General features: G+C 31.0%; 1 protein-coding gene across 1 annotated transcript; it reads left to right on the top strand.

Moving 5' to 3' along the window:
- The first annotated feature begins 6,124 nt into the window (after nt 1–6,124).
- LOC107486540 (zinc finger protein CONSTANS-LIKE 2) lies at nt 6,125–8,457 on the top strand. Its single transcript, XM_052261069.1, has 3 exons — nt 6,125–6,997; nt 7,039–7,079; nt 7,841–8,457. Exons 1-3 carry the CDS (start codon nt 6,310–6,312, stop codon nt 8,201–8,203), a joined length of 1,092 nt encoding a protein of 363 aa, XP_052117029.1. The 5' UTR covers nt 6,125–6,309; the 3' UTR covers nt 8,204–8,457.
- The last annotated feature ends 12,316 nt before the right edge of the window (nt 8,458–20,773 follow it).

Raw genomic sequence — 20,773 nt, 5'->3', positions numbered from 1 at the left:
TAGGGGTATTCATATAGATAGATGGTGACTAGCCATAATCTCTTAAATAGTGGTATCAAATCTATTTCTCCTCATATAACTCATTATGCAATTTAATTTGAACCTAGCTTCTCACTTAGCTTGTGGACTATGCTTCTTCTTCATTTGTGAGGCCCTCATCATTCTAGCTAGCTAGTTTAATTTATATATAATAATAACAAATTATAAAAAGCATGCTATAATAAAGTAGACATATATAAAAAATTAAGGTATATATATATATCTTCCACGTTTCTAAACATTTGGCAACACTTTTGAGCCACACAATTTTGTCCTCTTGATTTGAACAGCTAGCTAGCTATGTATGTATGTGTGTCTGTATGTATGTATCATGCATAATCAAAATGTGTCACTGTTAATGTTAATTTCATGATGCATGTCACGTCTATAAGTAGTGACCATGCATATCTTCATTGTCTCCAAGCCCTTGAAAATTTGTCATGCTTATCTTCATGCCATGCTATATCTATCTATTGAATGTTACTTGCACTACTTCTAACTTTTTCTTACAAGTTTAATTAGGAGCTCTAATTAAAGAGTAAAGACTCCAAAGTGGTTCATTATTATTCACTAAGAACTTATCATCATCACAAGCATGCTCTCGTTGAAGAGACTATTTATTATTATTATTATTATTATTATTATTATTATTATTATTTACGATATCTTTCAGTCTAATAATTTAAGAATTAATTTGTCACAAATCTAAATTTATTTAATGATTTATTATTAGCCAATAAATTATTACAAACATAATATAAAATTAAAATTTTTAATACTTATTTAATTTAGCCAAACAAATAAATTAACCGTTTGACCAATATAATTTGGTTTTGACTGAAGAGACTTTATACTTATATATTCTGGATATTAATAACTAGATATTATCATGCATTATATTGTTTAGTTGAAATTGTCGTTTAATTAGTTTTCCCTTTATTATGATATAATACATTAATAATATATTAGTCTTCTTGAAAGTGAAAAAGTAATGTGATGATATATAAAACTATATATAAACAAGGAAAAGTTATCTGTGAGCATTGTGGAGAAGATCAACATAACTATCATGAGACACACACATAATTTAAAATGATATATTTTTATATCTAAGTTATATATACTAAGAGGGAGATCATATTAATTAGGTAACTGATTTGTGACAGTTGCTTAGGAATCAAGATGATGCTCCAGAAATATTCCAGTAAAATTGACCTACGAATTCAGTGCTTTGGTACCTAACTGTTTCTAATAATGACTTCGTTGATATTGTTATTATTCCACAGCTTTGGAACAAAATATACTTTTATGAATTACTTTCTGTATCAAATTAATTGAAATTTACATATTAGAGTAGATTATTTTTGTAATGATTAGAAAGCTCTTGATTTTTTGCGATTATTTCGGAGGAAAAAAAAACACTAAATAGAATTATATTTAATTACTAAAAGACACTGAATATTTGAAGATAAAGATCAAAAGATGTAATGATGATTCTAGATCAAGGTCAACATGGTGAAGACTATTTATTTGGTCTGAATATAATAATACTCTCTTTTTCTCTTAAAAGTTTATTGAATATATACTTTTTTTTATTCCTTCTTATATATAATCAATTAGTACTCCAAATATGGTGTTAAAAATAATATTCAAAATACTTTTTTAAAAATTAAAAAGTAAATATGCAAGCTAGTGATCAACTTGCTATAAATACGCCTTTATTAGGAGTAGTGATATCTTTAATCAATTTAATTGCTAACAAATTAAGAAGCTAAGATTAGCAATAATGATATATAAATGTATATACAAAATAATAAATTACAATACATGTACATAAAAATTAATTACTAATATAAAATATATATTAAAAATAAATTAAATAATATATAAAATGAGAATAGACACCATATCATAATTGAATCCAAAGCAAAATTGAATTAGTACCCCCTACTCCCCACAACAAAGTGAAAAAAATATATTTGGGAGAAGAAAAAGGGTCAAAGGCACATCCATTTTTGTTGGAGGAGCAGCAATTGATTAAAACAACAAAAAAGAACAAGAAAACCCTAGTGTCCCACATGCCATGTGAAGAGAATAGTCTTAATAGATAAGGGTCACCGTCCAAACCCAGGACCACCAACCCTTTGTGGTGGACATGCATCCTAATCTATATTCCATGCCCTACGTGGAAATCTTATACTTCATCTTGCAATTTCCACTAGTCTAATATTAAGAAAATCCGTTATTTATACTCATTTAACTATTTTAAAATTTTAATGAAAACAATATTATAACTATTTTTATTAGTTATTAATTAATTTATCTTTTTGACAAGTATATATTTGTCATATTATTATATTATTAGCGATTATTTTTATTGTCGTTATAAATAAATTTTGTGTACTGTTTTTTGTTTTATGTTTCAATTAATACATTTGTTTATTGTTAAATAAAATTTAGGATAAAATATTTTTTTTGTTTCTGAAATTTGATAAAAGTTTTAAAAATAATCATAAGTTTTATTTTGTTTTAATTTTGTCTCAAAAGTTTTCGATTTGCATCAAATATACTCCGGACGGCTAATTTTTCAAAAAATTTAATACCAATTCAACAACAATTTCATAAGAACAACCCTCAACACAAGTAAATCAAACATAATTTTCATACATTATTGTTAGATTGGTCTTACTTTTTTTTAATATTTAGCCGTTAAGAGTATATTTGATGCAAATCAAAAATTTTTGAGACAAAATTTAAACAAAATAAAATTTAAAAATTTTTTTAAAACTTTTGTCAAATTTTAGAGATAAAAAATATACTTTACTCTGAAATTTAAAACTTATTTTATATAAATTTTACGAATTATTGAATAGTAAAATACATATGTAAATACACAAAATAGTTTTTTTTTTTTCTAGCCTTTTATTGGTGGGTTGAAACATTCCACATCATCATTGACTATGACAAGTGTGCTATAAGCTTGAAACAAGTCAGCAATTGAGGATGCTGATGTGTACTTAAAATCCAACATGAGAACTTTTGTATATTTGTACAAAGTTTACGGCAAATTGCAACCATTAGTTTTGTGGTTTTGACCCCTTATTCAATCTAAACCAAGTTCGTTGTAGTTTATATATCAAAGTGATCACATCCACTAACTAAAAGTAACTGAGCTTTTATGCTGTGTTGTACAAAACTATTATGTGGTGTGGTTTAAATTTAAAAACTTTGGATGTTATTACTTATTATTAAGCCCCTGAATAATAAATGATGATTCCAGCAAATTTCAGATGCTTTCAAAAACAAAATTATTTTCTCATTTAAGACATGGAATTAATTTGATAAAAAAATATTATATATTACAAATTAAGGATGTTTGCAATGGAATTTAATTCGGTTCTGGTAAAAAAAAATGCATCCAATCCAATCGTAAAAAATTTAATTGAATTGGTTTTTGTTTCATTTTTTTTCAAAGTCCACCAAACTAAATAAAATCAAATTTAATTAGATTGGTTTACTTCGATTTTTTTATATCATATCTATTTATAATTGTTTATGTTAATTATTTTACTATTTTAAAATATATAAACAAATAATTAGTTATTTGTTAAAATTCCTTTAGTACTTAGAATTATTATGATTGGTGCATAATCTAGTTAAGTTCCTAATTTCCTATGACTTAAGAAAGCTTGCATGCGCATTGGTCCCAGCTATATAAATAAATACAGTCAGTATTTGAGAACTTTCCTATTCAAATCATTAAAATGATGAACACAATAATATTAATCATAGAATGTCACATCTTTTAGACCTAAATAAAATGTTATCTTACCCCGTAATAATCAAGATCATTAATACGTTATAGCCTCACTATTAGACATGTATGTGTATGAGTGTATCTATTCTTATTACATTCTGTGGAAATTAAATAATTAATCATTTAATTTTCTCTAAAGATTGTTGCCCCACCAAACTTACTTGATGTTTACATAGTGAATAGATGCATACCTCAAATATAATGTGCTCCACACTATTTAACAGTTCCACAAAAATTTTGGTAGCTATGTACGTTCCTATTTGAATTCCTTTAGTGGGTCTGCATCATAATTTAATTCCTCTCATAAATTAAATTAATCTATAGTAGCATATATAGTAGTGTGGTGACAGAAAAATAGAACATACATTTTTCATTGTCCCTTTTATATGTATATATATATGGTAACCTACTAATATAACCTAAATACACATACCTACATATATATGTACACACTTACCTTATTATTGCACTGTGCTTATTGCAATTATTAGACCAACTTCCAACCCTGAACTACTGCATGCACCCGATGTTTTTCAAAGCTGTTTATATTTGACTAACTTTTACACATTGTATTGATGCCTTCTTCACATTGGAGTTCTTTTCTTCTTTATAATGTCACCACTAGTACTATGCTATGTCATTTTATAAAACGTGTTAATTATTTGTAATTTAATAAGCTAAAGTAGGTATATACTTCTAGAATTGACATATTAGCTAATAAGATTATTAGTAATTTATAATATTATTGGAAAAAAAATTATTACTTTATAAAATTACTAGTATGATAATTTGGATGCTTGACAAGATAGATAATGATTGTAGATTCCTAGTGAATGATAATTTGGATTACTTTAGAAAACAACGAACTCAAGAAGCTAAGATAATGTTGTGGGCTCAGACAATTTAATAAAAATATTACCATTATGTAATAAAAATGTCGGTCATGGCAGAATAAGTGGTATTTATATATGAATTTATATCACATTAGGCCATGAATGTGATCTAAAAGAAAGTTGTATGTAGTATATGAAAACTGATTTCACACATTGTAAATTAAATAGTTAATGCATGGTAATACATGATACATTGATACACTGGCATCACCATTATTCTTTCGGAAAATTTTAAATGTTCCTGAAATACTAGTGTTCTAATAGTTTTAGTTATTAATGTTAATTATAAAATACATATATAATATATATTAATTAAAATGAACAATTAAAATTACTAGTCCAAAAATATTCAAAAGTTTTTCTATTCTTTTTCTGAAATATAAAATAGAAAAACAGTGTTTCCACATAAAATACCCAAACAAAATAGAAAGTGAATTGTAAAAATCACTTGTGTTATTATAGGTTTGCTGACAAACTAGTTCCCTCTCATAATTAAAATTAAAAACTGAAAGCCAAAAAGAAAAGTAGTTAATAAAGTTTTATGCATTAAAAAAATGAAACCTAGTATTCAAACCCTTCTTTAAACCCACTTGGTGGAGCAAATGAGCCACTAGTAGAGCAAGCCAATAACAAATAATTAAGCTACAAAGGTAGGGATAAGATATTCTATACTTTATGTCCTTCAATATAACCTAATAATCATATAATTAGAATTAGCAAGATATATATCTCTAACTCTTTTAACGTTTTATAAAATCATACTTAAATATCACCAACTAAAATATATGTATTTTGATAATTAAAAATTTAGAATCGAAATTAATCTTTTATTAAATTTTAGACTATTTTTTTGGTCTAATTTCCTTAATAAACTAAAAATTAATTATTTTTATTAGTGAATAATATATAATTATATTAGTTGTCTTAAGAAAATTCTTTTACACTTAAATATAATATATAAAATCTAAAAATTCTATTTATTAAAATTTTATGTTCTCTTAAATAAAATTTTCTTTATTAATTCAGAACTACAATCTAAAACTTAATCCTTAAAAAACTACTGATTAAGAAACCCAAACTTTCATTTTCATCCATGTTTATGTTCCAACCTAAAAGATTAGATCATGAATTTAGGCACACACTCTCTCCTTTGGCTTCTTTACCAAAGATTTGGAGAAGAAGGATATGGTCCCACACCCCACAACCAAATACACACACAAACACAAACTCAATACTCAACTCAAAGCCACATCCACCCCACAAACCCAACACACAGATAATCTCAAAACCTTCCCACACCACTAACTTTCCGCCACGTGTCACCCCTTAGATTCTCTCCCCCACACAACAAAACCAACCCCTCCAACACCAACAACAACTTCAAATCACTACAACTCTACATTAACATATAAACTCACTTCACAATTCACATGCTTTGTTCTTGTTTCCATTAGTAATAGAAATAAACTACTAGTAGCTTCTTCACTTCACTTCACCATTCCTCACTTCCCTCGGAATCCACAAAACAAAACATTCACACACACAAAAAAACTCCCGCAAATGTTGGACGAAGATACCAACGCCAACACCACCTCCTGGGCGCCGCGCGTGTGCGACACCTGCCGCTCTGCCCCATGTGCGGTCTTCTGCCGCGCTGACTCCGCGTATCTCTGCGCGTCATGCGACGCGCGCGTGCACGCGGCCAACACCTTGGCCTCGCGCCACGAGCGCGTGTGGGTATGCGAGGCCTGCGAACGCGCCCCGGCAGCGTTCCTTTGTAAGGCGGATGCAGCGTCGCTCTGTTCTTCTTGCGACGCTGACATCCACTCGGCTAACCCTCTGGCGAGTCGTCACCAGAGGGTGCCAATTGGACCCATGTACGGCCCACCATCCGTCCCGGTAACTAGGACGAATGGTGAGTTCGTTGGGATGGTTGAAGACGAAGAAGATGAAGATGATGACGAAGAAGAAGCTGCTTCTTGGTTGTTGTTGAACAACACCAACACCACCGCCGCCGTGACGGCCGGCACCAACAACAACCATAATAACAGTAACAGCAGCAACAACAACCAGAATCATCATCATCACCAACAACAGAGTAATAATAATGGTTTCTTGTTTGGTGGTGAGGTTGACGAGTATTTGGACCTTGTGGATTGTAATTCTTGTGGTGATGACGATAACAATCATCATCACAGCAACAATAACAATAACCACTTTGCGGTTGATGGTGTTGATCATCGTTATGGTTATCAGCAGCAGTATGGTGGAGGTGGCGGTGGTCAGAAGAGCTATGGTGGTGGAATTACAATGCTTCTATTAGTCAAAGTGTAAGTCTATATATTTAATTTTTCATTCTTTGAATGGATGATTTAAATTTACAAAAATAATTTATTTTTCACTCCACTAATTCACCATGTTGTTACATAATTTAGAAGTTAAATATTAATTTTGCGTATATATTTTTTAAAAATTGTTTCTAAATTCTAATGCTGTATTGCTTGTTTTTGGCATGGTTTTATGATTTTATCTCTTTATCTGCATAATAATCTGTGTATGTATTTCCTTTGCTATTAACTAATTGTAATAACTATCCTGATTAATTGGTGCTTGCTTAATCTTATTCAGAAAAAAAAAAATGGTGCCTCTTTTACCCTTTCCTCTTTCAAACTACCAAAGTTCCCTTCAGTGTTTATAGTACTTAAAATGACTTATTTAAGCCACCACCTAATCTTGAATCTCATTATATTCTGTCAAAACTTTAAGCAAAAAATTCTCTCTATTTAGTACTATATATATATATTCAGAAGTTTATGTTGCATATACTGTGTCCTTTCACCAATTGCATGCTCTAACCAATGATTGCATATGTAAAAGTTTTACTTCTTTGTCAAGAAATTCCCTCCTTTTTTTCAATTGTTCCATTATTAGTTGTGTGTTTACCTAGAATTTGCAGTGACAATGAACCTAAGAATCAAATTTGAGGTTCATTTTGTATTCAAATGATAAAGATATTAATTAATGTCTAGTTTAGTAGACATTGAAAAATAAATGAACAAGTTTTGCTAAACAATTTTGTATTGGCAATCAGGTATCAGTTTCATCAATGGAAGTTGGAGTAGTGCCAGAATCATCAATCAGCAATGGATCAATTTGCCATTCAAGACCACCAAAGGGAACAATTGACCTATTTTCAGGACCTACTCCAATGCAGATGAGTTCACATCTCACTCCAATGGACAGAGAAGCCAGAGTCCTAAGGTATAGAGAGAAGAAGAAGACAAGAAAATTCGAGAAGACCATAAGGTATGCATCAAGAAAGGCCTATGCAGAGACTCGGCCGCGAATCAAAGGCCGATTCGCCAAGAGAACAGATGTTGAAGCTGAAGTTGATCAGATGTTCTCCACACCATTGATTACAGAAGTTGGTTATGGCATTGTTCCTTCATTCTGAAGAAAGCCAGAGCAGAAGCCAGAGAAGCAAGTGATGAAGATGTTTCATATTTATGTTGCTATGTTACTAAGTTTTCTAGATTGGTATTATTTTTTATATGATCTTCTTCTAATCTTCTATATACATATGCTTTTATTTATTTCTTGATTTTATTGCATTTGAATGATGACTCTGCTGTTATTATTTGTAAATATAGTTCCTAATATTAAGTTTATTACATTTTGTATCAAGATGTAATTTCTGTATTCTATTCATGGCTTTGTGTTGTTGGTGTTACTATCTATAATAATACCATAAATCCAATTAATTACTGAAATTTCTATTTATGAATTCATGGCTGTGATTGTTCAAAGGAATCCATTTCTCTTCTAAATAAGTACATACCTGAGATTTCTTATGAGAAGTTATGCTAAAAAAACATGGACATGCATTATCTCATTAAATTGGTGATGAGAATTAGCACATGCAAAATGGAAATACTTTTTACTAGGACAAATTTAACTATATTATGTCCCTAATGTTAATTAGAAATTAAAAAAAAATCACTAACATTTAATTTGTATAAATATTATTTTCTCTCAACTTTTTAAAATCTTTTAGATCTTTGAAGAGTAACATTTATTTGGACAACTTATTCTTCCTGTTGGACTGCTACATCTTAATAATAGAGAGAATTTTCATATTAAAAAACAATCTTGCATGGTTATTTTAGTTAAAGAAAAACGTCATGCAAATAGTGTTTTAAACTAGTTCGTTAAAATAAAACCAGTTTAAAATAGTTTATAAAATTTCTAACATGTAAAAACTAGTGTTAATTGATTTATATATAAATAACTGGTTTTAATCCGGGAGTTAGTCAGTCAATCAGCACCTTAGCAATTAGTCACTTGATCGGGATGATCAATTTTAGACATTAAAAACTAATTTCAAGTATGTAACAGTCAAATTTATATAAATGCAATAATCTCTTGTTAACAAGGTCCAAACTTTAAATTAGGAAAATATACTATTAGACAAATAATTTTTAGTAGTAATTTATTTTGTATTTAGCAGCAATAAAAATAGTCATTAATATATTTACAGGCAACTGGATATTAGTCGTTTTATACTTTATCACTAAAAGGTTTTTGCGACAATTATTATTATAACATGTAGTAATAATGACAAATATATATCTATCATAAAAATATAAGTTAAATAAGACATACAATGGTCATTATATTATTGTCACTAAAATTTTTGTCATTAAAAATAATTTTTTTTGTAGTGACAATAGAATTTCTAACTCAAATGAAAAAACAAATATGTGTATATGAGACTCATTTTCAGATTGATGTAAGGACCTAGCTGTAGAGAAGTAATTAAGACCCTCCATCATTCAGTGAAAAAAGACTAATATAATGTTTTTTTTTGCCTTCTTGCCAGATGGAATATATCTTATATAATTGAAAGTGCTAAAAAAAAAGTATGGTTGCACTTTTTGTCTTGGTGGAAGTGAATATTTGGCAAAAAAGTGGAAAGAATGAAGAACCAAATGTTTAAGTGAATCTAGTGGAGAGTAAGATCATCTATGACCATGAGATTGCTGTGTACAAATATACCCATTTTGTGAAAGGATTGTTTGTTGATAATATAAAATCCGATCCTGAATCTAGAAATAGATATTGGAATAATCTGTATATGCATGACTATTTGTTACAACTTACACGTATATGTATATAAAGCTGTTAGGAGTCACCATATTCATGCCCACATTTCATGTGAACAAAGCAACGATACCATATAGTTATTATGGTTGCCAAGTACAATGTGACACATTAATTAATTGGAATATACTATCATATCTTTTCAATATTCGGATACATGCATATATATATGGTTAAAGCTAAGAGAGTCTTTACTCTTTAATTAGTCCTCTTCTACTTCATCAATAAAATTAATTAGCAATAATCCTTATTCTATACAGATAGTAAAAAGTTGCTGATGACTTCATTTGGTTCGGAGAACGCAATAATAAGATTTATACTATTTAATTTGCAAATAAAAGTTAGTATCAAAGTATTGGTATACAAAAGTGAAATTATTAGGATTATCTCTAATAGTAGAATATAACTTATTAGATAAGGATATGTAATGTGACAAATTTTTTTAATCTAGTCAAGGTGTATCTTTAAGAGATTTCGCCATTTAAGTTAATAATATATAAGCTAATGAGTAATAGTTCAAATGACATAATCTCCTCATATTTAATTAAAAGGATGCAGGTTCAAATTTTTTATCTTTGGTAAAAAAAAAAAGTTAATAATATATATAAAAATATAAAGATTAGATATCAATAGCATTCTTTAAGTGCATGTTAAATCTTTTATTTATAGTATTTAAAAAATAAATCTAAAGAAAATTATTTCAAATAGATTCCTATGAGATATACCTAGGATCTTATGTAAATACTAAAGTTGTGAGATTTGAATCGATCAATAATAAGTAAAATAATTGATTTATTGGTTTAATAGTTCGATCAAAATTCAATCAATTTAATTAAATAATAATTAAAATTTAATATATAATTTTAAATATTTAAATTCGATAATTATTAATCTAATAAAATTTAAAATTTTAGAATTTCACATAATGTTCTATCACCAAAAAAAATTAATAATCAAATTTTCAACTAAATACAGACACTAATCATCACTAATCAGTAATCATCAAAAAATCAACAAGCAATAACATCATCATCATTTCAAAAAATCAATAATTTAGAATAAGCAAACATCAATAAAATTAGTATTATTAACTCAACAATTTAGAATTAAACTCAGCAACTCATAATTAAACCCAACTCCAATTCAGAATTAAACAAAGGCACTAATCATCACTAATCAGTAATTATAAGAAAATTAGCAACAAGCCAACAACATATTAACAACAACATCATCATAAATCAACCATCAACAGAATTATTCCAGTTTCATAAAATTTAATAAGGCAACAAAAAAAAAGAGCAGCAGTAAATAGAATCTATTCTATCCAGCAACAAAATTAATCAACTGAGTCAAAAAATTTTCACACAGCAACCAAAATCTATTCTGTCCAGCGACTAGAATCCAAAATAAAAATTATAGCAACCCAGAATCATTATAATTAACAAAATAAAAAATAATTGAAGAAAGAGAATAACCACAACGGTAGAGAGGGATGGTGAAGAGTCCACCGCGACAGAAGAGATACATTCACAAAGATAGAGAGAGAAGACTCAAAGACAGAGACATGCTTGATGATGAGGACAGAGACGGCGACACCAACAGTAGCTTCGAGCAGATCTGGCGAAGGAGGAACCAAGTTGACAGCGAGATAGAGATGAGGATCAAGCTTCCACACGCCGGTGACAGAAATGGAACCATTTTTTAGGGGGTATACCGAACCGAAAACCCTTAAATAACAGATCGATTCTGACGGTTCACTAATTAACTAACAGTTCGGTCAATTCTTTGATCGATATTTTATTAGACGATTTATAAAGTCAACCGAAACGGTCATATGACCAATTTTCGATTAACCCAATTGAACCGACCGATTTAGTTCGATTTTTAGAATTAATTACATCTTTTATGAATGGACATGCGCAAACAAAGTTTAGACCTAATTTAAAAGTTAGACTAGTCCGTATATCAAAATTTGATATTAAATCTAATACTAAATTATTAATAGAGGTTGTCATGTAAAATTCTGAAAATTAATAAATAATTAACTAATAAAATTAATTATTATTCAAAAAAATTAAAAAATTAAATTTTATAGTTTAGAGAGATAGAATTAATTATAATACGAATTTTAACCATAATTTTAAAAGTTTTAATCTAAAATTGGGCCAACAGACTAAAGCGATTGGATCGAACTTAAACCGGGTCCAAAGCTCATATATAAAGACCAAAATCCAGCCACTTAACCTCATTTATCATGCTCCAAACTGAATAAGAGAGTGAGGGATGGTGATTTGGGAAAGAAACCCCAAACCCTTGTCCAACATTTTAAATCTACGTAACTTTTAATTCGGAGCTCCGATTGACGAGTCGTTAGTGGCCACGCATTCGTCTCGAAATTCTCGTCTTAGAATTCTCTACAAAACCCATCGAATAATTTGGTAAGAAAATTATAATTTTGTGCCCAGTTTTTTCCCTTTCAGTTTCGTGATTTGGGTGTTGATTTTGAAAGATTATATGATTTTGGTGTTTAGAACCGAATTAGCTTTGTGGGCTTGCTGAGTCTTATTCTAAACTTTCGTTGGTAAGGTGAGAAACCTTTAACACTTGTGAAATTTTTTAATTAGCAAATTCTATATTGATTTTATTGATATTTGTGTGGAATTAGATTGTATATATGTGAATTAGAACCAAATCGATGAAGTTAGAAGCTTGATTTGGGTGTTGGGTGCTGAAAATCTCGGTGCTGGAGGCTTGAAGCTTGTGAATTGATAACTTTTAGGGTGTCCTAGCATTAGAGAGAAATCAGTTAAGGTATAATTTTGGTTTCTGTAGATAATATATAATGTTATGTGAAAACTTAGGCTAATTGACCATGTGCTAAGTTGAACTAAATGGAATTGTTAAGGTTTAGTAAGTTTGGTGAACTTGTTGAGTTTGTTATAGTAATGTATTGATTATTGATATTGATGAGGTTTGATGATAATTGTTGATGATTGTGATGGTTGATGATGTTAGTAAATTGTGATGATGAAATCGATGCATAATGTTTGTAATTGGATTGAGGATTTTGAGGGTGTTGATAAGAATGTATGGATTGATGATGATAGGTGTTTGGAAATAGGCGAATATGAATTTGAGAGCATTGGGGGTGGTTTTGGATGTAAAATAATTGTATATGTATTGAGGTTTTGAAAATTTAAGGATTTTGGGATTTTTGGTAAAAATGATTTTTAATGAATTTCGACGGATCATAACTTGAGTCTCAATTTTTGGATTTGAACGAAATGTGTTTCAAATTAAAGCTAATTTCAAGAGCTTTAGAACGGTATACATTTTGTGGAAAACAAAACTCTGTGGATGAAGTTATTAGCGTCGGAAGTTATGTGCCAAAAACTGAATTTTACTAAGTTGCTAAAAACCAGAAATTCTGGTGTGTATGCATACGCACAGACTAGGGAGTGCATTTTGACTCGTGTGTACGCACGAGAGGGTTGCGTACGCACACCTTGAGAATTTTGCAAGTGTGATACACACACTGTGATGCGTACGTGCAGGATGGGAAGGTCACGCTGTTGCGTGCGTAGGCACGCCATGGTGCGTACACACACCTGATGCATACACACACCACCCTGTTTTATAGTAAAATTCTATTTTTCACTGTTTGACTTTTCTGATAAGCCTGTAAACTTCTAAAACTACTGTTCTGATCAAAATTCACCATTTTCGAACTATTGACTATTCTCCTGATTTTCCAAACCTCTTTAACACTTGTTTAAGGTCCAATAGTAAACTTCTGAGTTTTAGAACAAGAGTGAATAGTTTAATCGAGTCAAGGGAATATTGAGGATGATTTGCATAGTGACAATTAAGTAATGAGATGTTGGTAATGTTGAATAAGAAGTGAGTGATAAAGATAATGATAAGAATAAAAGAATGTAATTGAATTGAGATATGATTAATGTGGAGGTTGGCTATGAGGAAGAGGAGAGACTGAAAGAGGAGGATTGAGTTTAATTATGAATTCTGAATGAATGTAAAGGAATAATAATGAATTTGAGAATGAATGAGACATAATTAATGGCAATAATAATATTGATGAGTTGGATGTGGGGAAGGCGGTAGGGAGCTAATCCCTCGATCTTTTTTCCCTGCATTTTTTGTGATTGTGATGTGTTAGATGTGGAGAAGGTTGTAAGACACTAATTCCTCGATTCATTCCTCTACATTCTTTGTGATTGTGTTGTGTTGGATGTGAGAAAGGTGGTAAGGTACTAATTATAACACCCTACTACACAGAGTCTTGCGCTTAAATCATAAAACAGAGGTAGCCAAGTATTATGACCTCTAAAATAAAATATATACATAATATAGTTAAAAAAAAATTATATTCAAAGAGCTTTAAAAAAAAGTTTAAGCAAAATCGAAAAAGAAAAAGCGCAACGCTCGCGTGAATATAAACTTAAGTACAAAGAAGGTAAAGACGTTTGCATATAGTACACTTAAAATTCTTCCTATAATATAATATGATTGGTCTTTGGCAAGTTAGGTAACTTCCAACCACATTGTACCTTTTGTTAAATGATTGTTATTTTAAACATATTTTGCTAAGTATACTAGTGAAGGGAACTTTCGATCCCTAACCTTGCTGAGATGAATCAAAATCAAAGAGTTTTTTTTTTTTTTGTTTACAACAAAACCAAAGATTATGCTAAAGTATTTTTTGTTATACAATCATGTTAGGTATATGCTAAAATTAATCGTTAAAATTAGTTATTAGTAAAAACTACATATTAAAAATGAGTTAAAATATATCTGTATTTATACATAAATACGTAATGATTGATTTTAATAATTAATTTTAGTGTATAGATAATATTTTTACATGCCATGTGATACACAAAACTTTACAGGGTGACTACTGTATTGGGTACCATGAAAAAGGGAAGTTCTCATTTCTCAGCTCACTATCATTTCAAATGAATGAAGAATTGTGTTAGTACTACTTAGTTTAAGTGGTTGACAATACACTATTCTGTCCCATCTTTTCGACTTCAATTGTTCCTTCTTAATAGAAAATTAATAATAAATAAAAAATAGAAAAAAAAAGACATACTTTAATACAAGTCAAAACAAGAATTTTTTCCTTTTTTTTTGAGTAATTTTTTTTAATGTTCATCTTGTAATTAAGTATAATTTTATGATATTAAATTCCATTAAAGTAAAGAAATTGGTAAGATGAACAAAGAAAAATTTATTAATTCTTAAATTAAAATAATAATATGACATAATAAAAATTATAAATTTAATGATAATTTAACTCATTTGATCTTTTTCTAACTTTAAGTGTACTCATGATTTTTATTTAGTTTCATTGGTTTTTTTATTAGTAGTTTTCTGTTGTAACAAATCAGAGATATTTGAGTTGAAGGTGGCATACTCAGGGATGTGTGAGTTTATTCATATTGTTTTTTTTTTTTGAAACTAATTTTTTTCCTATATAATGAACATGAGAAATTATTTTTGTCATGTAATATGACATAAAAAAAAAGCTTCTTAACGTTAGTAATTAACATATATGGGATAATTTCAGTTTTTCGTTCAATGAAAAAATCTGCCTATATTAATTTAATTTGATTAATGATTGACATTATGCTATATGCATACATAATGTATTTTTTGATTTCTATACTGAACATTTTCTGTGCGATTAATATATTTGATCGTGCTGAACATTTTCCATGCATCGCACGTATCGTTCATTAAAACAATACTATATATATGCGTGCTCATAGTATGATATTAATGGTTGACATTTTGTTATATGCATACATAATGTATTTTTTTAGGTGTTTACTACGGTATGGTGATAAATTTATATGTACCGATATGATAAAAATGTGGACAAATTAAAATAAAACATGTGTATTATATTTTTCACGTTAATAATTAATTTTTCTATTTTTAAATACAAATTATATCAATATTTTTACTAAATCACCCTTATACTTTAATAAAAATAAAAAATAAATTTTATTTACTTTTAATGAAAAGATTTAAATATCCTTTTCTTTTATATTGGACAAAAATCAGTCTAATTCTTTTAATTTAATCAAAATTCAATTAACTTTAGTTTATAATTTTATATCTGAATCAATTTAAAAATCAAAACCAAAATACATTTCATTATTCATATACACTGCAAAATTACTTTGTTTCTGATGAATGCTAATCTAATTTCTCCTTCCCCATTCATACTAAAAAAAATATCTAAAGAGTAACCTCACCTCTAATCCCCTACCAGACAGCCGCATTCTATCGTCACCCTCTCTCTTTCTCGTAGCCGCGCCTCCTCTCCGTCGGTCTTCACGCATAGCAGCACGCACCAGCAGCCGCTAGCCGTTCTCCGTCGTTCTGCTCTCCGTCTGGACAAAGAAGAAGAAAAACCCAGTTCCTCCAGCAAAGACTTTTTCTAATGGCACTGTCGGCTCCATCGCCGCTGCAGCTCACGACACCGCTCTTGTCGTGTACTTGCATTTCTTTGCCAATATATGAACTTCTCCTGCAGGCAAGTTCCATAAGAAAGGAAAGAGAGCAAATTGAAGAGTCCACAAAATCCAAGGAAGAGATGATCAAATCAAACGCAGAAACAGATTTGTAAAGAACAGTGATGATATCCAAAAGCTCGAAAAAGAAATCGCGCAAATGAGGCTAAAGACTGACTCTTTCAAAATTGCTGCACTGAGAAAGGGAATCGATGGAAGCCACAACGGCAGCTATACAGACATGAAAAATAGCACTTATATGGAAGAATCAAAGAGTTCTTGTATCTCAAAACTGGTTACTAGTTTAACTGACTACTCCTTGATGGTTGGTGTGAAACGAGAGAGGGAATGTGTGATGTACCTTTCTGAGGAGATGTTGGTCGTGTTCCTTCCCTGTGCTCATCAGGTGGTTTGCACTACATGCAATGAACTACATGAGAAACAGGGTATGCAAGATTGCCCTTCTTGCTGGAGTCCTATTCACCGGCGAATTTCTGTTCGTTATGCTCATAATTTATTTGCTTAAGTGGGTTGAGAGTTTTAAATAATGTCAGTGAGACTCACTTGCATAGAATAATGCATTTGAATCATGCAGATTTATTTGATGTATACATTAATTTGTTTTCATTGTTAATGTTGATCATAGAGGTAAGTAACACTCTTGTAATATTTTCTAAGCCATAATTTTGGAATTAAAGTCAGCAAGCAAAATACACCATTTTTCTTTCTCCAAACAAAAATCACAATTTTATATTTTACACACCAGACACCACCAAACAACAGTACATATGAATTGAGACTGCAAAATAAATTTTCATAGTCTTCATAATTTGTTTTAAATACTGATATTATATACTAAAAAGTACCAGACAAGAGGAATAAGAGATTAATTTTCATGGAGCTGTGAACTGATTTTGACTAGGTAAATGAACTAAAATCCCCAACTTTTTGGAATTCTAAGTGATTACCAAATCTTAGAGGTTGTTTGTGTTGTTTTGATGTTGGGGGTGGAATGATCTTTTTCTTGTTAAGCAGGTTATGCTTTTGAAAACTAACTGGTTGGTATCTTTTTTTCCTATAGCAGCACAACTACAGGATGGTATTTCTGTAAGTTATCTTTTTTACTACTAGTTATGTTCCTTTACCAAACCAGAGAACAAGATAAACCACCATGAATGTTATTCAATGAGAATAATTGATTTTGACCGTGTGGCAAATGCATAACTCAACTATTCAAAGTGTTATTATAAGTTCATAAAACTTCCATCTCCTGCTTTAATCTAAGAAACTCAAATGAGAATCATAAGCAACTGTAACCTAATCTATTCCTTATTCAAGTGAAGGAATTGTGTCGAGGTCACAATCATCATGTTTAGCTAGTTGATGTGCCTTTCAATTTTTACCTTTTATTGGTTTTTCTTTATTAGGAGTGTTGAATTTCTGGGAGAAGAACAGATAAAGAAGATAGTAATATATGAAGTTGTATTGAAGTTATTGTTACATGATACAAGAGTCATGCTATTTATAAAGATATTTTCAACTAACCTCATAAATATCCATCTACTAACTACTAGCTAATACTAACTTAACTCCCAACTACTAACAACTCTAATAATATTTTACTATGGCCCCGCAAGCTGTTGGATGGAAGATGTCCATAATCACCAGCTTGGATAACTTCTGATGAGATGATTGAGGAAGAGACGTGCAACACGGTAATGCAGAAGAAGAGAGAGGTGCAATGTGGGCCGTGATTCTGATCATGACAGAAAAGAGGAACAGGCCTTCTGCTTTGGCTAGGGGGAAGACTTGAGCAGCGTGCAGTGACGCAAAAGAGACGATGGTATGGCCCAGTGACGCAGAGGAAGAAGACGCGTTTGGTGGCGGATGCCAGTGATTTTTGACCTGTTGAACTCCAAAAAAAAGGGGAGGAGACGTCATGGACGCCGCGACGACCAGTAGTGTTTTGAACAGATAGATAAAGAGAGGAAGAAACAAGGCTACTTCTCTCGTTCTGTGTTTGAGAGTGAGACAACCAGGGAAGAAAAATAAGAGAGAAGAAAGGAGACGTCGGGACGTCGTGATGATCAGCAGTGGATTGAATAGATAGATAAAGAGAGGAAGAAAATATACAGACAGGAGGTGGGTTTTTTTACCGAAGAAGAAGGAGAAAAAAAAAAGAAGAGAAGAGAAAATAAGAAAAAGTGATGATCACAGCAAACTTTGAGAGGCGCGTGAAAGCGCAGGTCTCAATGACCATAATTTTGGGTAATAGAAAGAGAGAGAGAATGATATAACCAAGACAACACCAGCTATTGAAAACAAAAGATCATCAGTTTAGAGGAGAAGAAACAGAGTCGGTGACAAAGGTTGGATTTTCACTAGAATGAATATAGAAAGGACTAGTGGAATTTTGTGCTACGTTAGAAGATGATTTTGCCATTAGAGAGGAAGAAGACAATGGAGACTAATTATTTGGGTTTAAAAAAAAGTATGGTGATTTTTCACCGAAAAACTAATGGCTTATCATATTCAAGGAGGATATCATGGCTCTGATACCATGTTGAATATTAAATTACTCTTCCACCTTAGCACATGACAACAAAGAATCCAAAGAAGATGAACAAGTCAAACTTCATGTGGCAAAGCATGGTCAAGAATATTTGCACCACGAAAAAGGTGAAGAGCATGTTGACAGCCACGTTGATACTTTGAGCGGCTGAACGAATTTCCAATGGAAAGATCTCACTGGGCACCAACCACCCACTAGGACCCCATGACCATGCAAACCCGGCTACATATAGATGCAAATAAACATCATCACCACAATAGCATACCACACTGGCAAAGCACCGGGGTTTCCATTAATTCTGAACTTGGCTCCAATAGCAGCAGCTACTACGGCCTGACATATGATCATTTGGGTTCCGCCTTCTATAAAAAGGGCTCTCTTACCCCACTTGTCAACCCCATAGATAGACACAACGGTGGCAGCCACATTTACGACGTAGTGCTGCCGCTGTCCGTACTGTCGGCGTTGTTCGTGGCCAAGCCCTCTCTTGTAGCTCGGCGTCCTCCTTCCCTCTGTCTTCTGTTATTAAATTACTCTTCCACCTTAACCCATGACAACAACAAAGAAGTCTCGTGGCCCACAAATTCAGCTCAACAGAATACATAAATTCAATTACAATTTTAGTCTTTATTATCTTATCTTTATTTGCTTTTATCTTTCATAGGACAATGCTCTATATATATTTAGTTTTACCCTCATAGTTCACAGCACACTTCAGTACAATTCAATCAGTCAACAATCAATAAAAATTTCTTCATATTTTATTTTCCTATTCTTTTACAATTTTATCATGGTATCAGAGCCATGGTATCTTCCTTGAGGAGGATATATAAGTTATCATCTTTTCGGTGAGAAATCACCATGCTTCTTTTTCAACCTCCTCCCACAATAAATAATCATAGATTTAGTTACATGCATCCAAGTGAAAATTCTACCACAATTTTTGTTATCTCAGTTCTTTACCAGCAATTCCGTCTGTGCCACCTTTCTTCTGGCAGTTCCGTCTGCATTCTGTTTCAGCAGTTTAATCTGCATTTTGTTTTAGTAGTTCCATCTGCACTCTTATCGCGCTCTATATACCCTCTTTCTTATCGCGCTCTACGCGCCCTCTCTTATTGCGCTCTATGCGCTCTACGCGCTTATTTTTTCATTTTTCTTTTGAAGATCGCTGCTCTAGCACAGCATCTCGTTTTATATTTTTGCCGTCGGCAGCTCAAGCTCCGCCACACGCATTTTTTGAAGATCGCTGCTCAAGCATAGCATCTCCTTTTATATTTTTGCCATCGGCAGCTCAAGCTCTGCCACACGCATCTTCCTCCGCGTCACCACGTTAGACGCGCTTTTCTCATCAATTTCATCGGAACTCATCCAAGCTGTGGATTATTGACGTCTTCCATCCACCAGCTTGCAGGGGCATATTAAATTACTCTTCCACCTTAACCTATGACAACGATAAAGAAGTCTCATGACCCACAAATTCAGCCCAACAGAATACATAAATTCAATTATAATTTTAGTCTTTATTATCTTATCTTTAGTTGTTCTTGTCTTATCTTTATTTGCTTTTATTTTTCATCTATATATTTAATTTTACCCTCATAGTTCACAACACACTTCAGTACAATTCAATCACTCAACAATCAATAAAAATTTCTTCATATTTTCTTTTCCTATTATTTCACAATTTTATCATTGAATTTCGAGAAGAAGAACAGATAAAGAAGATAGTAATATATGAAGTTGTATTGAA

The sequence above is a fragment of the Arachis duranensis genome, chromosome 4 (assembly GCF_000817695.3).
Source record: "Arachis duranensis cultivar V14167 chromosome 4, aradu.V14167.gnm2.J7QH, whole genome shotgun sequence".
In the NCBI taxonomy this organism is placed as follows: domain Eukaryota; kingdom Viridiplantae; phylum Streptophyta; class Magnoliopsida; order Fabales; family Fabaceae; genus Arachis; species Arachis duranensis.
Note: the sequence above shows the minus strand (reverse complement) of the source record. Positions and strands in the feature narration are given on the sequence as shown.